At 37.6% G+C, this 27,619-nt stretch overlaps 1 protein-coding gene across 1 annotated transcript in view; it reads right to left on the bottom strand.

The window, feature by feature from the left end:
• The window catches only part of NLRC3 (NLR family CARD domain containing 3), a 778,434-nt gene that overhangs the window by 88,949 nt on the left and 661,866 nt on the right, over positions 1 to 27,619 (bottom strand). Inside the window, exon 16 of the mRNA XM_044089322.1 lies at positions 15,780 to 15,863. Coding sequence (XP_043945257.1) covers positions 15,780 to 15,863 — 84 coding nt within the window. The remainder of the gene's footprint in view (positions 1 to 15,779; positions 15,864 to 27,619) is intronic.

Here is a 27,619-nt window from a genome sequence, read left to right as displayed (position 1 = left end):
CGAGTATGCAAAGCCCGGAATTATGAATACATAGCACTGCTCTTCACAAATCGCCACTATGAGTATGCAAAGCCTGGGTCTATGAATACATAGCGTTGCTCTTCGCAGATCACTACTACGAGTATGCAAAGCCCGAAACTATGAATACATAGCGCTGCTCTTCACAGATCACCACTATGCGTATGCAAAGCCCAGGACTATGAATATATAGTGCTGCTCTTTACAGATCACCACTATGAGTATGCAAAGCCCGGAACTATGAATACGGCCCTTAGTGTCCTTTGATAAGGGTTGTTTAGAATGCCCTTAGTGTCCTTTGTTAAGAGTTGTTTAGAATGAACCTCTTCCTTTCTTAACTTGTAATACTTGTGGTTAAATAAAGTTTAGTATGCATATCAGTATTGTTGTCTTCCTGTTTCTGAAGGAACAATTAATAACATTCTTTTTGAGGAACTCAGAAATAATGTACTTGAGGATAACGGCTTAATGACTTGCGACTGAGATAGGGACAGATGAATTTTGTCATATTCTTTAGTGAGCAAAATGCTTCAGCTTGTATATATCTGTAAGCACTATGTGAGAGTTTCTGCCTGCAAAGGATACTTTGTCATATCTGTCGTCCCATACATGTTGATTCTGGACATTGTGGTTTAATTTGTGAGCTCATCTAGTCTTTGTTATACCTAGAAACTTGTAGATTACATTAAATGCAATATTTCCAAGGTCCCAATGTGAAAAGTGTTCAACTCTATCTCCAAAATAATCTTAGGGAGAATAGGTTTCATTCTCTGGATCGTGGCTGTTTTTTGTAACAATTCAGTCTTTGTTTCCATGCTCATTGTTCAAATGCATTTCTCACACAGTTATGACCATTCCTTCTTAATGAAAATCTGGCTGCAGTGGCAAAAAACCCTCGTCAAAAGTTGTGTCAGTAATTGGTTTGTTATTAGAAACCAAGGTACAAGAACTTAGATTATAAACTTTTATTTCTCACGTCCCTTTTAGCACTTTGACTCACTTGGATTTGCCATTCCAAAAGGAAAGATTTTTATTTTTCATTGTAGGCTTCATTGGTATATGGCATTCCCATTGCCAACCACCTGAAGCTACTTAAAATTTTTTGTTTAATTTAGGCAGTTATATAGTGGAACATGATTTAATATAATGACTAACATTACAAAGGGCAGAAAGAGAGTTATATAGTGAAAGATGCTTTAATATAATGGCCACTATTACAAAGGAGAAAGTCTGTCAGTTTCACTTATTCACTCTTTTACCCATTTTGATCAGTTGCTTAATAATGAGGAAAAACAAAATATGACCATGCAGATTTATCATAATCACCATTTAATGGTCAAATCTTGCCACATCCCTCAATTCAGAGCTGCCCTCCTACTTTGTTTGACAGTAATGCCTGACTTTTGCAGGTCTTCTTTTGCACAAACCTTCCATGTCTTGTCTGGACACCAGTGTCTCCTTCCTGTTTCTCCCAAGTAGAATAAATTGCTCAGTTACTGTGCGTATTAAATCACAACATGCTTGATAATGTATCTATAAAAGTGTTGCCTTATTATCTCTTTATAAAAGGGAGTGATTAATATCATAATTGTAACATTAATAAATTTACATTTGTTAATATAAAATATAGGTATGCAACTTGAACTGTTAATGATTTTGAATAAAATGTTTATTGTGTCTTTATTTAGGAAAAAATAGAAGACCTATGTTTATTAGCCCTGTGGGCAAAATTGTAGAGTTTAGTGCAGACAAATAAAGTTGCACAAGGCTATTTTTTCCCAAACATCTTTATTAAATTTTTACATATGGCAAAGGCAATCTTACATTTATATAAACGAAAAACATACAAAATGATACCACTTTAGTTGCAGTTTACATCACAGACACCATTGAAACAATTGTAGTTGCAAACATTATACATCACCTATAAACCATCCAGTCATTGTCAGTTAAGCATTATATGGCTCATTCAAATCCTGACTCATAAACCTTGTTCCTGCTGTGCATATATTGTTCCCACAATTCCTATTTTTTCCTATGTAGTTTGCTCCTTCCCTTTTCTAAAGATCTCAGTTCCAGTTGTTTTCTCTGTTACTATATATTCACTACTTCTAGTAAAGTTGGTCTAGACTTATATTTCCATTTTCTAGTAATTGCTTTTTTGGCAGCCACCATAATTAGACTCAGCAAGGCTTTACTATGTAGAGCCAATACCGATTCTGTAGCATAACTCAAAACACTCTTCTTCCTGGTCAGTCCAGACAGAGCAGTCTGCAGGAAATCCCTAAAGTCTGCCAGCTCATTACACTCCCATAAAATATGTTCCCAGCTACCTCTTTCTTGCCCACCACACCTCCAACATTTGCTATCCACCTGAGGAAAAATTCTTTGGAGTCTACCTGGGTTATACAGATATCTATGTAAACACTTCCAGGCAAAGATCCTAAATCTTCTAGACTTTGTTGCATATTTGGGAGATATACATATATCCCCCATTGTCTCTTTGTGAATTGCTTACCCAGTCTCTCTTTCCAATCCTTTCTAAGCTCCTCTGATTGATTCTTATAACTATCATGCAATATTTCATATGCTTTACTAATTATTCCTTTTTTTAACAGCAGCTTCTGTTCTAGATTCTGTTAAAAACTCTACCAGTGCTGGTCTTTCATTTAGGAGCCCCCTATTTCTTTCTCTTTGTCTACACTCTGATATCAATCCTTGATAAGGAAGACAATGTCTAACCTGCAGTCCAAATACATTTTTGGCCTCTTCCCATTCTATTATCTTTTGCTTTCTAGTTATTTGCTCCCAGTACCTTGGTTCCTTTGCTAGTTTTCTCCAATAAATTCCAGCTCCCTCTTGCCTATTATCTGTACCCCTGACCACAGTCATCCCTATCGGCAAAATCTGTTTTCTCCATTTTCATGCTGGTTTGGTTCTTATTTATTTATTTATTGACATTTTTTGACCGGGAAAGTCCACTGTGCACAATGACCCATTTTCAGTGGAGGCCCGGGAAGAAAAGCTCCATACAATCACAAAAATATTTTACATAACATCAGCTTAACTATGAAAGTAAAAAAAGTTTTTACATAATACAAATTGAAGTAGATACACAAGACAAATGCATATTATAGAGGTATACAATACAAGAAAATAAACCCAGTGTGTTAAATTTTTAGTAATTCTGTTTGTATATTCTCATAAGTAAGAACTCTGTTTAATAAATTATGTTTATTCAGCTACAGAAATAAAGAAAGCAAGAGAGATTGGATATGAAGACAGATAGTGTAAATTGCAACTATATTAAGTTAGTAAACGTATTTGTAGTGTATTTTCGTATAATACTTCCTGCTATTTTATGAATGTAATACTCTGTCTGATTTTGTTTGTTTTGCTTAAGAGTTTGCATCCAAAATCCCAATTTCTCCTTATTTCTAGAACTTCCTACCTGTATCAGTATCATTCCTTTCCACTTTGAATTAAAGGTTTGTGCTTGTGCTATGTGTAAGGGCCTTAACTGTGCTGCTCTAAAATACATCCTCAAATCCGATAATCCTAGTCTGCCTTGTTCTATTGGTAGAATCATCTTATCCCACTTGGCCCTTGCTGTCTTCCCTTCCCAGATAAAATCATTCCACTCTTTTTTAATTGCTATCCACAACTTCTCCTCCAGTTAATAAAGTATGCTTGCCCTGTGTATAAGACTAAAGGGACTAAACATAATTTAATGGTTTGTATCTTAGTATCCATATCCATATAACAAAACTTCCCATTTCTTAATGTTTGTATTATCTTCTTTTTGGTCTCTTCCCACATATTCTTAGCTGACACCACAGAGTCATTTCTAATCCTTACTCCTAAATACTTGATTTTATCATGTCCCCATAAATATGAATATTGTTGGACAAATTCATGTATAGGTACATAATTTACTGCTATTGCCTTTGTTTTAGCTTCATTAATTTTGTATCCTGAGAAGATCTGAAACTGTCTTAAAATGTTCCACAACACTGTAATGTCCCCTTCTGATTTTGTCATGTATAAAATAATATGATCTGGAAATAGAGCCAGCTTTTTGTGACTACCATGCCAATTATATCCTTGAATTTCTGAGTCCCTTATTTTCTTTGCCAATGGTTCTAAATATAATGCAGACAACAAAGGGGAAAGTGGACAACCCTGCCTGGTTCCTCTACTCAAGCAGAGATGATCAGAGAGGACCCCACCCACTTTAATTCGCACCTGCGATCCCTCATATATTCTACTAATCAACCTTATAATTTTATCAGGGAAAGCAAATGCTTCCATTGCCCTGCTCATGAAGTCCCAGTATACTCTGTCAAATGCTTTCTCTGCATCAAGACCCACCAATAAAAGTGGTACTTTCTTACATTCTGCTTCCCTCTGGATCATCACTGTTCTGTTAATATAATCAAATGTTTGCCTCCCCTCCACAAAACCACACTGATCCATATATATATCAATTTTGGTATCACTTTTGCCATTCTTTTAGCCATTATAGACATAAACACTTTATAATCCTGGTTTATTATTGAAATGGGCCTGTATGAATCTGGATGTGATGGATCTTTACCCTCTTTAGGTATAACCGTTACCACCGCCTTCCTCCAGGATGCTGGTACTTTTCCTCCTCTTAAAATACTGTTAAAGAAAACCTTCCAGATCTTTATCTGTTTTTTCCCTCCTAACTTCAAATTTTCACAGGAATACTATCTATTTCTACGGACTTTCCTGTAGATTATACATAGGCATTTTTATCTCATCCCTTCCTATCCTAACCTAACCGGTGATGCCGCTCTGGTACGGCAGTAGCATTGTTACCTCACAGCAAGAGGTTCTCCCGTTTGATTCTCGGCTTGGCTTGGGAGTGCCTTCTGTGTGGAGTCTGCATGTCCTCCGTGCAGTTGGGTAGCATTTGAAAGACATGCGTGCATAAATGGGCATGCCTTTGTTGAAGGTTGGGCATCAAGCTGGCACCTCGGCGTTTCGTAAAAATCTCCTGCCAATCATTAGCAGACTGGAGTTCCGCTGTGGCAACCCCTTACCGGGAAAAGCCGAAAGACAAACAACAACAACAACCCTTCCTATCCTAACTGTTAGAAATTGAGCTTCATCTACCTCTAACTTTGGCATATTTAATTCTTCCATAAACATTTCCATTTGTACCTTTTCTTGATTTCCATATTTCTCTGCTTTATAAATTTCTGAAATATTTCTAATACTTCTAGAGGATCTCTTATCTTCCTTGTTATAGGCTCCCTAAGCTTGCTGACTGCCCTTTCCAATTTCTGTTGCCTGAGTTGTTGTGCTAAAAGTTTTTGTTTTCTAGAATTATTATCAAAAAACAGTTGCCTAACATCAGTCTTTCTAAACTCATGTATATTATCAAGGTAGTCCTTATTTTCTGTTAAGCATTTTGCAGTTGCTGCTTTTCTTGTTCTGAGAGATTCCCCCTATTTTGCAATACTTTGTCAATCCCACTAAATAATTATTGTTACTGTTTAACCATATCTCCCTTTCTTTTATTTCCAACCTAGCTTTAAACTCCACTTTGATTTTTAGCCCACTCTTTAGCTATGTTTTCAGAAGAGAATTCTATCTTCTCTAGTAGTTTCTGAATTAATTCTACAACCCATTCCTTAAATTCCTCTCTTTTCAACCGATATGTGGGAAAGCGCCAGGGTCTCATTTTTATTTCATTACCTTGTGTTTTTATTTTTAGTTATCCACAAGAATAATTTTATTACTGAACAAGATATTAAAGAAATGGCACCGTTATGCAACAATGAAAATTATGTTGCTGAATTGCATTTTGCAGAAACCAAGCAATTGTCTGTCCAATTGTGCAGATAAGAAACTGGCCAGAAATAGCCCTACTGTGAAGGACTGCTTTTGCTGAAGACAGACATTTTTATGTGGAAAGCAAAGTCCTCCTGTACAGTGGACTTTGCTTCCTGTACTCTCTGCTTAATATAATCAATTCAAAAGTCACTGTACCCTTGGGTAAAAAGGTCACGCCCACACTGCAATGCATTTATTATGTGTGGATGTTGTGGGGTTGAAGGCCTCCTCTCTGCTTATTTGACGATTCTAGTAGTTTTATTGCTTTTAGCATGTTTTTCTTTATTTTGGGGGGGGGGGGGTGAGTTAGCATGCATTTTATTGAGGATATGAAGTCTAAAGCTCAAATTCATGTCATTATTTGGTGACTTCAATCCTCAGTTATTTGTTAGAAAAACCACAATATTTATGAGGAACAGACTAAAATATGAGGCAAAAATGTGGACATTCTGTGAAAATCTGGACAGTTGAGAGGTATGATGCCAATATTTTCAGCTTGAATATTATTTTCCAGAATGTTTTGTTTATTACAATGTCAGTTCATAAATTGTCTGAACATCTGGCTGGCTTTCTGCTCACTCTTCCAAATCCTGAATACTAGGGGAACTGTCTGGTCTGCAGATGTTAGTGATGTATTAGGAATGTTTTCTGGTGACAAGTCTCTCAACAGTTTGGCAGGACTCTCTTCAACACTGTCCTTTGGAAACATTTCTTGGGACAATTCTTTTGCTTTCTTTAGACACTTGTTTGTTTACCTCATTATTTCTGTAGTATCACAAATAAACACAATCACTGTGAGACCCATTCAGTTTGAACAGCTGCCTTCTGTTTCAATTAAGCAGCTTTCCTTCAGCAATAAGAACAACGGATTACTTTAGCTGCTCAGTTTGCTTCAGAATGATACTCTGTGATTGCTTCTTACCAGAACCCTGCTGGATCCTTCTTTTATCCATTTTTTTAGAGAGAACAAATGCTTTCCATGTTGCTCATAACAACATTTTTTGAAGACATGTTTCTTTTAATTTTCTTTGCAACTGGAATTAATTCTCAGGAGACACAGATGTGGGTGTAGGGAGCATATTCCTCAGCCTGCAATCATTCAGAAACTGAGCAGATGAGAGATAACATCTTGTGGTGCATTACTTCTGTATTCCATCACACCCAGGTGTCAGTATGTGTAACTGTCACTGTTAATGCTGTGTGATTTTTTTCATGAATTCCTTCATAGCTAGACTGCCACCTTGACTTGACCCTAAGTATGAACACTGTTAAGACCAGAGGTAACATGCTAAACTCCATTGCTTGAGGTATACCGCTACTAATGTTATCTGCTTACCTCATGACCTTAGATAATATTTAGTTATAAGCAGCACATATCTGTTTCATTATCAAGACTATCTATATCAGATATTTTCCACCCTACTCCATAGTTTTCCTTGAAATGAATAGAGAAACATCTTATATTTTGCATTTTATTGTGATGAACCTTGCACACATAACAGTTTTGAACCTTTTATTTCATTAGTACAGATGAAACGTATCTATATGAGACATCACAAACTCCAAACTCTTTCTTTGGAGTTCACAGTTTTAGGCAAGACTCTATAAATTCTGTTCATTTTTTCCTTAACTGATTTGGCACTATCAGTTTATCATCTCTGAACATGAAGCTATGTAACCAACTAACTTCTGTTTTGAACAAAATGTTTTCTGTATTTCTTTACTAATGGCAGTTATTTGCTCTGGCCAGTATTTCAAAGCCTTTTCTTGGAGCATTTTCACCTCAGGATAACTTTCAAGACATTCCTGAAACTCTTTTAAGTTTCTTTTCTTTCTCAAGCAACTATAGGATTATCCAGGTAATTTCCATTTCATTATCAGGCATTATCTTTTTGCTGTTCTGTAAAGTATGAATGGCACAGCATATCAGCTAGACACATGTCTCTTCCTAGTTTACATTTCACAGCTTGGTTATACTTCTGTAATTGCAACAAAGTTCTTTATTGTCTTGGTAGTTTCTTGTGCAGCTGGTTCATAAATATAGTTGTTAATGGCTTATGATCATTTTCTGCTAGTACTATTCCATAAGTATATTCATGGAATATTTCACAACCATACACTATAGCTAGTGGTCCTTATATCCAAGCACATTTTTCTGACATGCTGATGAAATACCAAATGGAAGTCTGAGAATTTGTATCCTACAGAAAGTGAATAATTTATTTATTATTTTATTTTACATTTGTTGACCGACCGAGTTTGTCCGACTGAGCTGGTAGCCCTTTTTCAGAGGAGGCCTGGGGAGAAAAGCTCCACTTTTACTTATACAACAGTAGAAAAAGTAACACATCAACAATTTGGAGAAAAGCTGCAGGTAACAGTCATTAGGAACATATTAATAATGTTCAAAATAAAAAATATATTGAGCACAGGTGAGTTTACATGGATTTCCAATAACAAACAGTATAAAATACAGAGAGGTTAAGATGCAGACTAGACAGTACAGGTTTACTTGGGTTCATAAATAGTGAACTAATCATAAAACTTTGATTTATAGAATAGGGAGGTAATGTAGCATAGTTAGGAAGTATTGATTGGAGGAGTTACAGTAATAAATAGTAGATAAGGGTGATAAGAAGAGAAGTGTGTTTTGGTTGAGAAGGTAAAGTGAGATTATGTAGGTAGGGGAGAAGTTGAGTAGAGGTTTTTGGTAGGCAAGTGTGCTGCTATAGGAAATATGAAGGAGAATAAGTTAAGTAGGATGAGTACAATGGCAGGACCATTGACTGTTCAGGTATTCTTTTAAGACCAATTTGAATTCTTTAGCATTGTTGAGAGTCCTAATTTCTCAGGGGAGTGTAATCCATGATTTGGCAGGGTTGTAGCTGTAGAGGTTACAGCCAGTTTTATTCCTTGGTTGATGGATTTGTAGTAGGTCTTGGTCAGAGCTACGAAAAGTCCTAGGAGGAGTGTAGTAGGAGATGAGGGAGGATAAGTTGGGACAGAAAGAAGGCTGATATAAAATGGAATGAATAACCATAAGTTGTGAGAGAAGAAGCTGATGGCGAAATTCAAGCCAGTGTAATGTTTGTAGAGAGAGACAGTGATGGGATATATAGTTTGTTTGCTGCGAATCTGGCAGCTTTGTTGTAGGTAGATTCTAACTTACTAAGAAGTGATGAGTTAAGGTTTGTTAGGATTTGGGAGCTGTACATAAGACTTGGTAGTAGATAAGCATGTGCACAGCTTGGAACTTCCCCTCAGTAAGCTTAGTTTGCCAAAATCCTGCTTAGCATCAAGTATAATAAAGTATTTTACTTCACTCCTAGGCCTGCAACTGTGGTGGTGGTGCTGCGGTAGCATTGTCGCCTCACAGTAAGACGTCCTATTTGATTCTCAGCTAAATCGTCTTCTGTGTGGAGACATGCGTGAATGGGCATACCTTTGTTGAAGGTTGTGCATCAGGGCTGGCAACTCGGCACGTAAAAATCTAATGCCAATCATTAGCGGACCGGAGTTCCACTGTGGCGACCCCTACCCAGGAAAAGCCGAAAGACAGAACAACAACAACAACTTCACTCCTAAGCCTAGCATAGCTAAATTTTTTTTACAGTTATTAAAACAGAATAGCTCCTTTTTTACAACTTTATTAAAATCTTGTAGCTCTATGCATCCATGAAGTTTTGATGGCTTTACACCAGCAACCATGTTGTTCTCTCATTTAGTAGACTGAGTCTGTTTCTTATTCATGCCCATGTATTCCACTGTGCTTTGTTTCTTCTCAGTTCTACTTCTGAAAGCTCCTGGAATTCTCCATTGAGCATGCCATACTGGGGATACTACTTAGTCAATATGAATATGACTCTGTCATTGTCCATGTTGGTGTGAATGACCTGAGATGTACCTCCCTGGACTACATGAAAAGAGAGATGGAGGAGCTCTCCGATCTTGTAGCCCAGGCAGGTATGACCCTAGCCCTGAGTAGCATCCTGCCATCACCCAGAATGATACCACAGTGCAAGGACAAAATTATTGACTTCAACAATTGGCTAAGCTTCTGGTGTCATTCTCTGGGGCTCCAGTATCTATCTGCCTGGGATGACATTATCAACAAACCACGATGCATTGCCAGAGATGGCCTGCACCTGTCACCCTTAGGATTCCGGATACTGGCTAAGGCTCTTGCCACCCCTTTAGTGCCTTTTTAGGCAAGGTTCAAATGACAAATTCACGACCATAACAGGTACAAGCAAGCAAAATCTGAGGGTAATGCTACTCAGTGCTAGAAGTCTAAATCTCAAAATGCACTCACTTGAGGCACTCCTTAAAATGGAGAACATCGACATCTGTGCAGTGACAGAGACCTGGTTCAAGGCTCCAGAGTGCACCCCTGCATTACCAGGCTATAATTCATACCACACCTTTCGGCCACCTAACCTGGACTGAAACACTAAAGGTGGAGGTGTGTCCATATTCATTAGGGATATCCACACCTCCAGGCTAGTTACTCAGCATAATGCATTCGAGATTATCCAAGTGCAACTAATTCTAGGCTAGACCACAGTCCAAATTGTAACTTGCTACAGATCCCTCACCATGCCCCAGAATTCCCACTCCTCATTTCTTCATACACTGGAAATATTAGGGTACAACCCAACACCCTAATAATGCGTGATTTCAACTACCCACCATTAATTGGGAAAACTACTCATGTACCAACTCCTTTGCTCAACGTTTTCTGGAATTCATAGATTCCAATGCCTTGGATCAACTTATCCACACCCCTACCAGGGCAGCAATATCCTTGACCTGGTCATTTCAAAATGGGTGATCAGTGTCCCACAACAGAGGTCAGTTTCTCGTTGGTAAGATCTGACCACAAGCTAATCACCCTAGACATCCACATCCCGCCCCCCACCCCCCATTAGGGACACCACTGTAAAAAAATTTCTCCAAAGCCAACTTCACGCTTCTTAAGACAGAAGTGGCAAACTTCACGACACCCATGCAGATGGACAATAGAGGTACAACTGCTGAATCCTACACAAATGCACTTTATAAGCACTTACATGAGTGCATGGATCATGCTATCCCTAACAGAACCAAGACGCTATCCTTCAAAAAAAGGAAGCCAATCTGATGGTCCCCTGCCATAAACAAACTCTACAACAGAAGAAAGAAACTGTTGCAAAAAAAGAGTAAAATTTCATGATTGGAGGAACTCCCTGGTCAGCCTCAGTAAGAAGCTGAGATCCCTCATAAAATCCTCCAAAGCTAGTTATGAAAACAAAATCGCCACTGATTCTAAAGACAACCACAAAGTATTCTATAGCTATGTCAAGAATCTCAATGGCAACACTCACATCTGCTCTGAGCTACAGCACAATGGCACTAAATATACAGAACCAACTGATATTGCCAACATCCTGGAAGATAGGTTCAGTGCTAACTTTATCCCCCTCTCACTCCCTAAAGGGCCCATCTCTATACTGGAAGAATGCAAAGTTCCTGTAATCACAGCTGCACAGGAAAAAAAACACACTCTCCAAAGCCAAGAACACAGCATCCATGGGACCTGACAACATCCCAGGATGTGTTCTACACGAACTACAGAACGAACTGGCACCCCATCTAAGAACCATGTTTAATCATAGCCTCAGCTCAGGCTTTGTGCCCAGTGAATGGCGCACAGTGACGGTTATCCCACTCCACAAAGGGGGAGCCACCACAGACCCCGGGAACTACCACCCCATTAGCCTGATGAGCCTGGTCTGTCAGGCCATGGAATGTATCATCATGGAACATATAAACAAAGACACTGCTAATCTCCAAACTCTGGACCCCACCCAGTTCGGGTTTGTAAAAAGCAGATTATGTCTCCTAAACCTGATAGTCTTCTTTGAAGCAGTCACGAAAGCCGTAGATGAGGGCAAGGTGGTTCACACAGCCTAGATAAACTCACTAAACTAGATATAAATCCCTATGTCACAAGATGGGTTGCCAACTGGCTCACTGACAGAATCACACTGTGAAAGTAGCAGACTCCAAATCCAACTTCAGACCAGTGAAAAGTGGAGTACCACAGGGTTCAGTCCTGGGTCCTCTCTTGTATGGTATCTACTTCTCTGAAGTACAGGCTAGCACAGAAGGTCTTTGGCTAAAGAAGTTCGCAGATGACTGCAAACTAGGAGCCATAAAATTGAGACTCCTAACGATGTGGACATCTTACAAAAGGGCCTCACTGAGACAGATGCCTGATGTCAAAGCCATGGCCTCAAGCTCAATGCCAGAAAGTGCATTGTCATCCCCTTTGGTAAAAACTCTGTACCCATGAACTACCACATAAGTGGTAGTCTACTTAACACCGAAAGTGTCATAAGAGACCTTGGGACACAGGTGGACAGTAGTCTCTCCTTTGATAATCACATCACTACAGTAGCCAGGAAATCCTTCCACATGGCACACTCCATCACAAAAGGTTTCTCATCCAGGAAAAAAGAGGTCATTGTTCCCCTCTACTCGTCACTCATTGGATCCATTATAGAGTACAGCACACCTTTTGGCATGTACCTCACAAGACATCTACAGCAACTGGAAAGGCCACAGAAATACCTCACAAAGAGGATTACTGGCCTCAAACAGATGCCCTACGTAGACCGTCTCAAAAAACTCCAGCTTTACTCTGTCACATATTGCCTACTCAGAGGCGATCTCTGCCTAACATACAAAACTATGTCAAACTCAGAGCTGTTGGACATGCTCCACTTAAAAAAATCCCAATTCCTCCGAGCTACATGCTCTAGGGACCTAAACCTTGTTACCACAATAATCAGAACATGCTAGAGGGATAGATTCCTGTCCCAGAGACTTGCCATACTCTGGAACAAACTACCTGTCTATATCAAACAAAGCTCCTCCTCAGCACTCTTCAAGAAAAATCTTGATGATTGGATGGGAAATAGGAAATTCACCCCGGGGATTACCTCTGTGGCTCTACTCAACAGGGGCACAGGAAAATAATGTTCTTGGGTGGTGAAAGCCCGGGTACCCTTTTGGCTAGGCTTATATAGGCCCTAGGGCCAATAGCTTAGTACCTACCGATGAACCTTTGAAAGTCTCTTGGTGAACAGCATATACCACTAGGTAAATCTTCATACACATTCAAACTAGACCATGAATATTGTTTGTACAGTTTGTTTACACAGCAGTTATAACCTTTGAGACCAAAGCTGTAAGACAGTTACTTTTAGATTTCAGGCGTTTGTACCTTCTGCCTTGTTACCTGGATCATGTCTAAAAATAATCTGTTTAGATTATTTCAGTTACCTCTGTATCATAATTTGAATAGGCAGTTCATGCTGTGTAAGGGCATGTGATAAGGAAGTCTATCACCCAGATACCATATCTGCACTTTATTTATAGTTAAATCTTGTGCTGGTTCTAAGAAACATTGTTCATGCATTGTTTAACTGTGCTCATGCAAATTATGCTAACAACAGTGATAATATTGTCTGTAAGGAGGAATCTGGCACCCCTCTTAATGTCCTATGGTTAGTTTTTTTATGAATTCACTTATTAATAAATTGAAGATGTAATCCCCTCTCATCAAGTGTTTTTTATCTGTACTGCCAGTGTGTTCATGTTTTGACTGGTAGGACATGATATTGTGGTATTCCTAACCACTTTATGTGATACTATATATGGACAATAGACCATAACTCATCAAAAACACAGACATCTGTATTCTATAAAGCAATGAATTTGGACACATGGCAGTTTGTTGAACTTTTTTCACTGAAAAAATCTTCATTGTTTACAAATAGATGAAAGTTATTTCCCTTAACACATTACCAAGACCTGTACTTCTGTTTAGTGCCATGTCTTTTGCACCCTACTTAGCCCACATTTCCTGCTAAACAAATATAATCAAGTCAGCATTTCTGCTAGAAGAAAAGAATGCAATCCATGTTGTGATGGTTTCAAACTGAAAATGTTGCTATATTGTTCAATAATTTCTTTGCTTTCATCTGGTTCCTTGTTGAATATGTTTTCATTTAAGCCTGGCCAGCAAACTGTAGTACAACCAGTGAGTTTTGGTGTTGTAGCTTGTGCAGAACCAATTATCCAAAGCACAGTATTTAGATTAGGATTATGATGCATTTTTTGATTATAACCACCTTACTGGGTGTGAAACACGGATGACAAGAAATTCACATCAAGAATGTTGAGAACACCATAATGGAGGCTATGATTCGAGACCTGATAATTGTTTGCAGTGCATGGAGCTTTATCTGCTCCATGTACTACCAGTTACAGAAAAGAAAGGACGAGTATAGGCACACAAAGTGTTTTACTGGCTTTGGAAGCCATTAAAGCAGCTAGCAAGCTCTGCCAAGCAGCATGCCTCTCAACAGCTCTGCTTAAGAATTATGGACAAAGGATCAAAATCAGGGACAGGTTTTTTTTTAAATATTGCCCTTATTCACGTATGTTAATAATCAGAACAACAGGTTTCACATCAACATGAATTTTCTGTACAATAAGAAATTTGAAACTCTAATGTCTAACAATATTGGTTAACTGCACTCCTCATTGATTTACCAGAAAAAATAAAAGTTAAGCAGAGCAGGGCAGTGATATGAAGCAAAATCAAGAATATTCTGTATAACCAGGGTCAGCTGAGAGGTACAGTAGGCAGAAAAAACTGCTCCTCTGGTAGATGGTAAAATAGCTTTTAAAAGCTGTTAGACACTTCTGTATGTTTGTATGTTTGACATAGTGAAGTTCTAATAGCTTTTAAAAATGTGTTTTTACCTTCTGTCCCAGTTCTTTTCTATCCATCTCTGTCTACTGTTTGCTTTGTTAAGCACCCCTAGTCATTGTTGCAATCAGGTCTCATGCTAAGGAAGCTTTTAACAAGTTTATTTATTTATTTTACCAATTTTGGATCATAATATAGTTGTATTTATTTGTCTGTAGTTGACTGTGATATATATTGGTCAAGCACGTTTACTTGCTGAAACCCAGAAAAAAACTTAAGCTTTTAGTTAATTCTGTTTTAATTCCAAAAATATGCTAGTAAATACAATTTTGTTTTGCATCATTAAATGTAGACGTAGTTATTAAAAAAGCACTCATCTTTAACAAGTTTGCAGTGGCTTATAAAAGATGTTCTGTGATAAATCAGTAATTCCATGGAAATAATGTTGCTGTCTCAGGCTGTCTCTGACATTTTACTTCCTGGTACATTTTTCCCATCATAAAAGCTATGTAGCTGTCCAAACCCAAAAATATTTAATGAAAGATACTTGTAATATCTCAAATTTAGAAGGTGATTGCACTTGTCCTGCAATAAAAGTCATTTACTGGGGATGCTGGCATGTGCAAAGTAGACCTTTATATCCCTATGTCAAATATGTAAAAACTGCAAGAAAGGACAAGCCAAGCTAGAGTTTTCACTGTGTAATACCTTAAAACTACTTGTAGTGGAGGCCCATGGGATATATGCCTGCAGCGAGTTGGGTTTAAATGTACCCATAAAGTAAAACGTAAATAGTCACACGCATTCAGAAAACATATAGCTAAAACACTGGTATATCCTTTAGGTCTCATCTGCTTGTATCACACCAGTGTGCTTTTCCATCTGTTGTGCATTTTTGTAATTTTATCACTGGGCTTTAAGAGGCTTAGGATGAAGAAAACTGTAAGCACAGCTACATGAAGGATAACAACACAAATATAGCAGCATGATTTGTGAATCATTTTCATTTATTTAGCAGGTATATTTAATATGTATATATGTCTGTGGTACTTATCACACTGGGCTTCATTTCTGTCATTCCACACTTCCATTTCTACTTTCAAAGAGTTGCCTAAAATGATAGGGTATTGCTTACTCCAGTACTGAAAGCTTCTGGTTGACTGTTAATGCTTCTGCCAAAGCCTTGGCACCATTGATTCCTACTGATGTACCTTGAAGACTGTGGAAAAAAGGCAAAAAAAAAAAAAAACAGGTAAAAATAATTTAAGTGGCAAGTTACCAGACATATGGCAGAGTAAATCAGAGACATTTACACTAACCACCTCATATGATGTTACAGTCATAAGCGGACAGCAAATTTAACACATACTGGTACTGTCTAGCAACTGAGGTCATATGCACATTCTGCCCAATACCTGTAAAGTGACTGTCTCACTGGATGTAGTGCATGCTAACATTTCTGTTTTAACTTACTGAATAAATAAGGTGTAAACACGCTTATATTTAACTGTGGGGGGGGGGGGGCTGCAAGGTAATGTACCATATCCTGTTTTTTTTTTTTTTTAGCAAAGATACGGTTTCAGGGTTTCAGCTAATAAACATAATGTCTGGAGCAAAGCCAAGAATAGAAATATTTCTTCTTTAATGAGGTGGTGAGAAACACTTTCTTCTGCTTTTACTATTCTATAATGAGAAATTTACTCTGATTGTACTTTAAATGTTCGTTAGACTGATGAATGAATGCCTGCCATTTCAGCTGAGTCGAAACAATATCTTTAGTTAGCCAAATTGATGTGGTGCACTGATGTGTCTCTGTACCACAAGTTCAGTGCAGCCCAGACAGGTGTGTATGTGTGTGTGTGTGTGTGTGTGTGTGTTTGTTTGTGTGTGTGTGTGTGTATGTGTGTTGTGTATATGTATATGACTAGAAGTAATTTCACCAGGGCACTAGGTAAGTTCGTCTGTTCCTTGCAAGGGGGTGCTAAAGAGGTGCTTTCTCTATTAAGGGTGGAGGATCCCAGATAGAAGGAGTGGCAGAGGCTATCTGCATTGGTACAGAAAATGGAGTTATAGCATCTGAGGCAGAAGAGATTTAACTGTTTTTGAGAAAATCAAAGGTGGTTTGACTGTATAGGAGATGACAGAGCTGGATGAAATGTCCAGCTTATAGGGACATATTTTATATTCTCATTCATCTCAAGTGATGGAGAATATGGAGTGCAGAGTAGAAGGAATAAGCAAAGCACAGGTGATAATAGATATTAGGCAGTTTGAGCACTGCATGTGACATCAGATGCCAGAATAAGGAAGTGGTTATTGAGGGGCCGCAACAAGGAATAGCAGAGAAGTGTCAGTATGTGTCTGTGATGTTGGTTCATTGACCCAAAAAAATGGTGATTACAAGGAGGATTGTGGTGTACTGAAGGCAGTAGAAGGTTGTCCAGAACTTACTAATAGACAATTTATGTGGTGTAAAGTAATTAAGTCTTTGGGGTTTGTTGCTGAAGAATTTTGTACAATTATAAATATGCCTATCAAGTAATACTCTGATGTTACTTTCGAAATGAGTGGAAAAGATGTCTGTTTGTTGATCATTGAGAAAGGAAAAAACAAATGGCATCTTGAAAGGATTTTGGATGCACTGAACTCTTTGTGAATAAGCACAGATGGTTAAAGGCACTGTTCAGAAAAGTGGCACTGGTGGAAGGAGAGGTAATGGGAGTCTTTGTGTACTATGAACAACATCAGAGCTGAAGATTATATCTGATAAAGGAGTTGGGAATTGTATATTAATTTAAAAATGGAGCATGGACAGCTAGTGTATATTAAAATGCAGTGATTTTGTAAAGGTTGTAGGGACATTGTGTGGTATAAAGGACATATCTTAAATAGATTTAGTTCCTAGACAACAGAACAGTAATTGAAAACAAGTACATGAAGACAATGCATGTTGTCTGTAGAAAAGAGAGACTTTAGTCAGGAATGTATACCTAGATGGACAGAATGCAGTCAAGAGGACTATTTTTGACTGAACTGTACAATATAAAAGACTGATATGCAATAAATAATGAAAAATGCAATAGTACTGGAAAATATGGACATAATGTGGTAGGACAGACTACTGCATCTATCACTGAAAACATATATGACAGAAATGGTGACGGTATGAAGGGGAGGCAGGTTACAAGATATTGTTCATTTTTGTTTGAAAAAAATATAGAAAGGAGTTAAAGTAATAGACATATATAAAAAATATAAGTTTTTGTGACTGCTTTCTGTTTTTGTTCTTTACAGCTTTTGAATGTCTGAGGTGAGCAAATATATTATCGGGGAAGGAAGGAGAGAAAATTGTAACTTAGGAGGAAGTAAGGAAGAAAGAGAAAAAGAAATTGAAGGGAAATACATTTAATGAAAATCCTGTCCCCTAAAGTTAACCAGATAGATAAAAGAAAGAAATAATCTGTAGTAAATTGGATTGCAGGTTAGAAGGAAATGTTGATTGATAAGAAATAAGATGCATTGCAGCAAGGGAAAGTGCCAAACTAGAAACACATGAAAAAGGATGATGGTCATTTTATTTTTTTAGTTATGGGAAAGATGAAATTGTAGACTTCACTCTTACTAAAGGGGAAGTACAATGGGTGTTTTGAGTTTCTGAGAGAAGACTGTTTTAACCTGAGAGAATTTCTTGATGATTCAGTATAATGGCAAGGGCACTTTAAGAATATCATAGAATGAATATTGACTGGGAGTGGGTTGAACATTAAGAAACGAGATAAATGAAAGAAAGATCTGAGAAGAAATATTGTGTTTTAGATAGAGAAAATGAACAAGCAGTTCAAACAAAGGCCTGAGAATTGTGTTTGCTTAAAAAACAGAGTGTTTAGCTATTAAAGGAGGCAGCAAATTAATAATAATTTATACACATATAAACTATACAAATATAATTTACATAAAATATGTAAGAAGGAACTGGCATGTTCCTTAATATATAACAGGAGGAAATGGTATCTATTAGGATTACTGACAGATAGTGGTAGCATAGATGTGAAGCAAGAAAATAAAATAAGATAAGTAGAGAAATTTCTGGAAAGTAAATTTGAAAGTAGAGAAAGGAGGGGGATAGTGGAATACCTCATGGTAAAAATGTGGTGGGGATTGCTTTGAGAAAGGTAAAAAATGTGCTGAAGAAAGTAAATAAAAGTTGTATACTTGGAAAAGATAGGTTGGTTATATTTATTTCATGAAAAGACTATCCAATACCCTCATCTTACCTTCTCCTAATATTTTGCCAGAATAATATTATAGATTGAAAAGAATGTAAAAAGACTATGAAGTGGTATAAAGCTTTTACGAAAGGGGGATGGGGATGCAAACATTTTTTTTCATTGTTAATTTTTATGAGATAAAAAGTATTGTAGTACATAAGTACATAATACAAAAACAACCAAAATGATTGCCGAGAGTATCCAAAATAGAATAACTTGAATAAAAACACCTGATCTCCTAGAACTGAAAAAAACCCACAATTTATTTAATAAACAAAAAACAACACCTCCAGGGGATAAATGCTCCACAGCTAAGTATGACTTCGATAAGTCCACAAGCACAGTATAAGCAGCAGAGCAGACCAAGGCTGAAAAATAAATTCCACATGCAGCACTGGGATAAAATCGAATGTTTAGTCACAAAACAGGAGTAGTCAACCTAGTAAAGGAGAATCCGCTTGGCCTGTGGGAATGCAAGCTGTGCACATAACCACACTTGGAAGATGACAGCAATATTCTTCCTCGAACACTATACAGTTCTTAAATAGAACCATCTTCATTGATTTTATCTGTAAGTAAATACCCCTTCGATTCAAATAATCCTGTGTTTGCAGTACTTCTTTAAGCCAATGCAAAGCCAATTTGTGAGAGATCACATTAAATAGATCTTTGATATCAACAGTCACCAAAACTGAACTTATTAAAAATTGCAACTTCTTATCTGCATCTAAAAATGTCATGAAGCAACTAGGTTGTGTGGAAATCAGTTAATAATACATTTTAAGTTATTATCCATCTGTTTTTCAATAGTTTCCATCTTAGAACCACTACAACAACAGGATGAAGCTGGGCTTGTCACTGTTTTTGTGGACTTTTGATATACCCAAAATGCTGGGTATTATGGGATGTGCTACTTTGAAAAAGTTATTTAAACCAGCATCTATATAACCTTTCATTAAACATTCCTCTGTCCACACATCATTGTCCTTCTGGCTACATTAATTTCATGACAAGAAACATTCTCATATGTGTCATTATTGTTCAACAACCCTGGCATTTTTTCCTGTGTAGTCCACAGTTAACATAAGGACACCCCCCCCATTATCTGTTTTCCTAACTCTAATATTGTGATCTTAATACAATTGTTTGAGAATCAGCCATTCATATTGTTTAAGATTGTACAGATATTTTCCTTTTTTTCTTACTGTGGTTGCTATCCCTAATGTCTTTCTCTCATGTTTTTCAAATAATCTCATAATTGGGTTCAGAGGAGGATTAAACAAACTTCTCCCTCTCAAAGGCTGATTTACACAATTTGTTCTACTCAGAGGAACTTACTCATCATTAGATTTTTCAGCAAACCACACACAAAGGGTCAGTTTGTGAGCTTGTTTCATAAAGCATGCAAATGCGTTACCATCTTAATCTTGTCCAGAGAAACACTTTGAAAGCTTTACATGGAAACTGTAGATGAAAAGCAAGTATATCATTGGTAGCACCAGGGTGCAGGTAAACAGTGCCACCATATGAAATAAAGGAACCAGTACTAACCCTAATTGGCTCAAACATGTCTGCTGATTGCTGAACACTCGCCGTCAAGTTATTATAAAAAGGGTAAGCATGAAGCCATGTAAAATCCAAAACTGAAGGGTGCAGAGATAACAGGTGATAAGACACTGAAACCTTAAGCACTTTCAGCAATAGTTTGTACTTCTTTTTCTGTTTCATTCTTGCACTTTTATACACATTGTTAGCATGCTGTAACAGACAAGACACTGATGACAACTCATTTTTTCAACTTTTAACTAATTGTTCAACTTGCATTTGCCAAATGCGCATACTATATAAAAGTTGCTATGTAGTTAGCACTGTTTAGTAATGATTCAAAATATAAAGAATCCATACTTTGTGTAATCCTTATGCATGGTGCACTTCATTACTGTTCTTTCCTAGCAGATGGCTAGTTTGTACCAACTAGTATTCAGTCTAAATTTTAGTCTTATTAGTTTCTGGGCTCAGTCAAAAAAACTACAGATTACAATCACATTATTATTTAGTTAAAAAAAAACAGCCAGTTATAACAACCTTACTAGCCAGATGTAATGACCTCTGTTATTTTCCATAGTCAGCACTGACTTTATCAGTCCAATCAGAAGCCATTTTCTGTCTATAGCTGTCATTCTTGCCTGCCTCAAGTTTGCCAGAACTTTATAACTAACCTATTTTCTCAAGATTACTAATACATTTTAATTTTACTATCCATTTTTCAATAGGTTCCATCTTGGAACCACCAGCAGGAGCAACTGTACGAAGCGGGGGGGGGGGGGGGTCTTCACTGTTTTTGAGAACTTTTGATATAGAAAATGCTGTAGATTACAACTTCTATACATGAGTTTGTGTATCTTGCACAAACAAATTGAAAAATTAGTTAAAAGTTGAACATTTAGTTGTCAACAGTGTTTTCTCCTCTTCCTCTGTATTTATCAGCTGAGACCAGAGCAAATAATTGCTCAATAGAACTATTTTTTCATGTGTATTATATTTTGTTCATAATGTCACATTCCTCTTCTATGTTAAGTGGCCTTTCTGATTTATATTTTTGTGTTACACTTTTTTAGGTACTAACATTATCAACCCAAGTCGAGCCTTGTCCTACTTTACTGTTCCAGACTCTCCCATCATAGCAAAAAAAAGCCTCATTTAAGAACTTTCTAAATATACCTTGAGGTTAACTTTCGGAACACATTGCTGGGCTTGTACAGTTAATTACCATAAGTGATATCTGTCAAGTCATAGGTTCATAGGTAGGTATTAGGTTATTGGCACTAGGGCCTATATAAGCCTAGCCAAAAAGGTACCCTGGCTTATTGATGAGCAAAAGCGATGCATTAAAATAGAAAAAAAAAGCAATATACTTCTGGCAGTTCAAACTCACCCTTGCATTTCCCTGCAAAACCCCCTGGAGACCCCCCCCCCCACCCACACACACACACACACACACACACACACACACACACACACACACACACACACACACACACACACTTACAGTAGCCAAGGTACCATAGTAACTAATATTATACAGAAAAATGTGTTGCAACTAACAACCAACACACAGTTCAGCATGACATGCTGACATATTCCATCACACAAAACCTCAATATAATTCTATAAATCAGTCCTTAAGTACTTCTCCACCCTCAAGCTGCAATCACAAGAGACACATTAAAAAGCACTATATTACCTTTAAATAATTTATCAAATTAATTTAAATAGGGCATTGGTATTTAACAATATACTAATCATATAAAAATTCAATGTCCTAATTAGAATTCTGAATTCAGTTACACCAGTTATTTCAAAACTGCTTATGTGGGGTACAATAGTATAACAGCCTACCAGACATTTGAAGCTTCACTTTATCAGAATTAAAGTATTGAATTTGCTAACAATTTTAGTAATGCTGTGAAGTCTGTCTGCAAGAAAATGGCAAAAAAACCTCACATCACCACACATTATATGAACAATGTCCATAAAGCTTAGAAAGTCTGCATCATTTGTAGATCATGTCTATAGGTTTATACTCAATACAAATAGGACATTTGTGTCAGTCTGACCGCTAATACAATTTACCCACTTATTTTCCACTGTTCCACTGGGTGCACTCATACCTCTCAACCTCTTAAAGCATAAAATCTGGACAAAGCCATAATAAATAAAAGTGGGACAAAGGCTCCAAAATAGGGACAGTTTTTAAATATTGCTATTACAGACTTAAAAAGTTGATATAATAACATGTTTTGCATTATCATACATTTTCTGAAGGGTATGAATACTGAAACTCAAATGACTGTCATTATTTTATAATTTAGTCTTTAATAATTTGCCACTACTATGCCAGAAAACCACGATGTTATGAAAAACAAGCCAAACATGACCAAAATTCTGGACATTCTGCAAAAATCTATGTGGTTGAGAGGTTTGTGATCTCTGTTTGGTCACCTCTTTCCCCATTAATAGTATCCTATCGCCAGGTACCCATACAAATCCATGCTGATTAGCCATGTCTGTTGATTTGTACATCTTCAAATAATATCAGCTGAGCAGGAAAAGGACTTGTAAAAGCTATGGATATATTCAGCCTGAATGTCAGAACTTGCAAACATAATATTATGAGGCAGAAATCCAGACACTCTTGGAAAATTTGTGCCATTGACAGGTATATTAATTCAGTACAGCACTCTCTCTCTCTCATGCACACATACATTTCACCTGGGTTGCTGTTGTGTGGTCATAGAGTTAAGTAGATTAAAATGAGGAGTGAAAGCAGATCCTTCATGTACATGACTGCTGATATTTAGACTGTAATAGAAGCTTTTGTACAGATTTGGTTGTGTAAAAAAAGAAAAAAAAAAAAAAACAGTCTGGCTGCTGTCTTTACTGAAATTATTTAGAATAATGACAAGTACTTTCATCTACTCACGCAGACTTCATACCCGCTCCAAACTGTTCATTTTTCTGCATTCATTTACACTCCAGAAACCCACAAAGCAATTAAGGGTCACTGGAACCAAAGTCCATCTGAAGCACTTAATGGATGTTAAGATAGAAACTTTCCTGGGTGAGAACCACATACACCAATTATTAACTTGGAGGGTTTCCAATTCACATAGGGGATGTGGGAATAAATCCACAGGAACTACTGAAAACCCACATTGACAGGAAAGGAAGTTATAAATTCTGCATAGAAGCTACCCTACCAAGATAAATGACTGAGAAGCACACAGTGATACCACCGTTTACCGCCATTTGACATGCTATTGTCCATTTTCTGCAATTTAATAATTTTTACTAAATAGAAGAGTAGAAAGCCAATGATAAATCATTACAGAAGTTTGAAAATGGCATACAGCCATACACAATGCTGTTTGCAACTGTTGAAATACATTTATTTGTTTAACAAATGCACTTAAAAGTGTCTGTATGTAGAGAGCAATGTTAACTCTTGTAGCTGAATAAGTTTGTGTGCTCTGAAATGAATGAGAACATGAGAATATGGCCTAAAGCTAAATGCCAAAAAGTGCATAGTCATCCCCTTTGGAAAAAAACAAAGTACCCACAAATTACCACATAGGTGGTAATCCGTTAAGTACAGAAGAAGTAATTAGGGATTTGGGGACCCAAGTAGATAGCAATCTCTCCTTTGACAATCACGTTGCCAAAGTGGTTAGAAAGACCTTCTATATAGCCCACCTTATCACGAAAGGGTTCACATCTAGATCAAGAGAGGTCATTGTGCCCCTCTAGTCATCACTCATCAGGCCCATAATTGAATACAATGCCCCATTTGGGATGTACCTTACCCGACACCTGCAGCAACTGGAAAGACCCCAAAAGTACATCACCAAGAGGATCAAGGGACTCAAACAGATGCCCTATTCAGTTAGGCTAAAGAAACTCCAGCTCTACTCAGTTGCTTACTGCTTACTCAGAGGCGATCTATGCCTGACGTATAAAGCCATATCCAACCCTGAATTAATGGACATGCTCCACCTCAGGAAATCCAAATCCCTTAGAGCTACACACTCCAGGGACCTAAACCTCAGCACAGAAATAAATAGGACATGCTGGAGGGACAGATTTATATCCCAGAGGCTCCCCTCACCCTGGAACAAAATCCCAATCCATGTTAGACAGAGCCCCTCAATGACCCTCTTCAAGAGAAATCTTGACGAGTGGATGGGAGATCGTAGGTTTGCCCCTGGGATCTCTTCTGTGTCCCACTAGACAGAGGCACAGTAAACTAAACTTAAAAGGGCTATTCTTCTGTGACCTACTATGCAAAGGCACAGTCAACTAATCTAAAAGGGTGGCAAAAGCCAAACACACTCTGGCTAGGCTTATAAATGCCCTAGGGCAGATAGCCTAGCATCAGCCTATAAACCTATGAACCTATGAATAAGTTTACATGCACAAGAACCAGAAAAAAAATACTACTTTTAAAGTGGAGATTGTTAAACTAAAATAGTAGGCCCCCATAACATGACTGACATCTGTTTTGAAAGCACATACTATGAGATGAAGATTCTCTGTCTGAAAGTAAATACTGTATAAAAAAAATCACAGCAGCAACAGCAGGAGTTTATCTGGTTCTTACCTATTAATACAGTTAGGTGCTGTCCCTTTCAAAGACAATGATGGCAAATCCATATTATCCTCTTCAGCATGAACACATACACACACAGATTCTTAACTACGAACACACAGATCCTACTTCGGTAAGAAAAAAACAAAACGGGAAGGGTGCTTTGGTGCAAGTGCACACCAATGTTGCGGTTACAGGTCATGGGTGCGAAAAACAAAAGAAAAAAGTGTTTTGGTGCATGCGTACACTGAAGTTGCACTTAAAGGTGTCAGGCCGCATGGAAGAGCTTTGAGGGCAGCATGCGGCCTGCAGGCCGCGGGTTGGACACATCTGGTCTAGGAAGTAAATTGTTCATTTCTTATTGTAATTTTGCAATATGAAGTGAACTGCTAGTCTCACTGTGTCATATTATTTTGATCTTATTTTTCTCAGCAGACTTGTTAATAATTTTAAATTATTATTCCTGCTTCAGACTTTTTTTTTTTGATTTGCTGTGAATAAACATCTCCTAGGAAAGCCAACAGCAAGTGCTGGCTGTCATATTCCCCCAAAACCTTCCCAGCACCAGTGCATTTTTATTTTATTTATTTATTTATTTAGTTAAGGGGGGAGGCTATGATATTCAATCTTGCTTTTTCTTTTAATAAATATGCATTGGCTAGGAGGGCTAAGTTTCTTCCCTTATTTTTTGGAGCATAAGAGCCTCCAAGATATTTTTATTCTACCTTCTATATCTCACTCGAATGTCTCTAAATCTGTTGGATGGTTAAAGCATAATAGGAAATAAGTGTGATCTCCCAAAAAAAAACAATTAAACTGCAGAGTATACAAACTCTGCTATGGTACAGGCCACAGGTATTCATGGGTCTATGTATCTGGGTGGATGGTAGCACATGACTATATCTATCTATATTATGGGTTGAACCCTACTCAAGTTCCCTTCCTGTCCTAAGTACTCACTATTCATTTAAGAGTTTAAAGGAAATATCTCAAAAGAAGAAGCAGAAGTTAAAACAGGTTCCTTATGAAGAATTAGAACTGATGTAAGAACATTTCCTACCAGGTTACTGATCCCCATATGTCTAGCTTGAATCATTACGCTACACTGGAGTTAGCTGCAGAGACCACCAGTCCACTGGTCTTTGTTCTTCTCCCTCTCAGACTTATTTTATTATGGTCATTATGAGGAGGTCTGAGAACCTTATGTCAGGGAGGCCGATGTTCAAAAGCAGCTGACAAGGGCTACATGCTTGCCTTCTGGATGCTGGAGGTGTAAATATCCCAGAATTTGGCATTGGTTCCATAAATATCTGAGATTTCTGTGTCATTGACAACAAAAGAAGAAGGAGACAGCTGTACAGACATGCACCCATCTTTAGAATCCGAGGCTCAGTAGTAAGATAATGCACTAAAGTCTGTTCTAACCTGATGTCTTCCACTCACTGTTATATGGACAGTAATGATTATTCCTTATTTCCAGTTTTTCACAACTGAAGGTATTTTATTATGATATGAATAAGCTAATGAAAGAACAGTTTAAGTGGTCAGAAAAAAGCTGCCATCCTGTAAAGAATGGTATGTCTGACTTCTGAACGTTAAGCCTACACTTCTAGAATTACAACTATTTATTGATTCCTGTCATGACATCTTCATTGTAGTGGGAAAGGAACCAGATGGTAAGCTACCTTTTCCTGAAAAGTCTGACAGGCTTTACTGAGTGCTTGAGGAAACCAGCTACTTTTATAAAAACCTGGTGTCTGAGCCTTCAGTAGTATACCTAATAGGGCTAGAATCCCATAAAGGAACGTGTCAGCCCTGCCTTAAGGGCATTTAGACAGTACACTTCATGGTGTGTCTGTGTTATAAAACATTAGACCCATATGGCAGAGTACCAATCTCAAATCACTGCTATGTTTTAGATATAATTAAATAAATTGTGGATGTCTCTTTCCTTGGGAAAAAACAGCCAAAATTCACCTAAACATCTGGTGAAGTATCATGTGTGGTTAAATATGATTCTGATGAAGTAATGCCTCCTGTTTTTCATGTTTTGTTTCTGGCACAGTTATAAGGAGGCAAAAAGGACTAAACATCCAATATTTCTTGAAGTAAAAACCAAGAAACTTTAAATCAGGTATAGATGAAGCTTTCCTCTTTGGGTCGATCTACACCAAGCAGAATGTTAAGCAAATAATGCATTCTCCAATTTGCAAATTTTGTAGGATTCACCCTTCAAAAACTGGTTATTTTACAAATAGACAGCAGCAGGTTTGGATCAAGATAAAGAGTCAAATGAAATCTTAGCCACAAAGACAGAAGGCAACAGCAGCAGCAGCAGCCACCCCAGTGCAGTTTCTCAGCAGGATAGAGCTTCCTGAACTCACTAATGGGATGTAATGGAAACAAGAGGTGGACTGTCTCTTCATGGCATCTAAGTGTGGGCCAGAGAGTTAGTATAAAGGAGTTTGCACAGAATTATGCATCAACCAAATTCCAGGTCATATCCTTCCTGCTGTATAGCAGAAAATCCCTTTGACCATGCCACTGTGAACATAGAACTGG

This window comes from Protopterus annectens, chromosome 12.part0 (genome assembly GCF_019279795.1).
Source record: "Protopterus annectens isolate FY-2018-M chromosome 12.part0, PAN1.0, whole genome shotgun sequence".
NCBI classification, from domain to species: domain Eukaryota; kingdom Metazoa; phylum Chordata; order Ceratodontiformes; family Protopteridae; genus Protopterus; species Protopterus annectens.
Note: the sequence above shows the minus strand (reverse complement) of the source record. Positions and strands in the feature narration are given on the sequence as shown.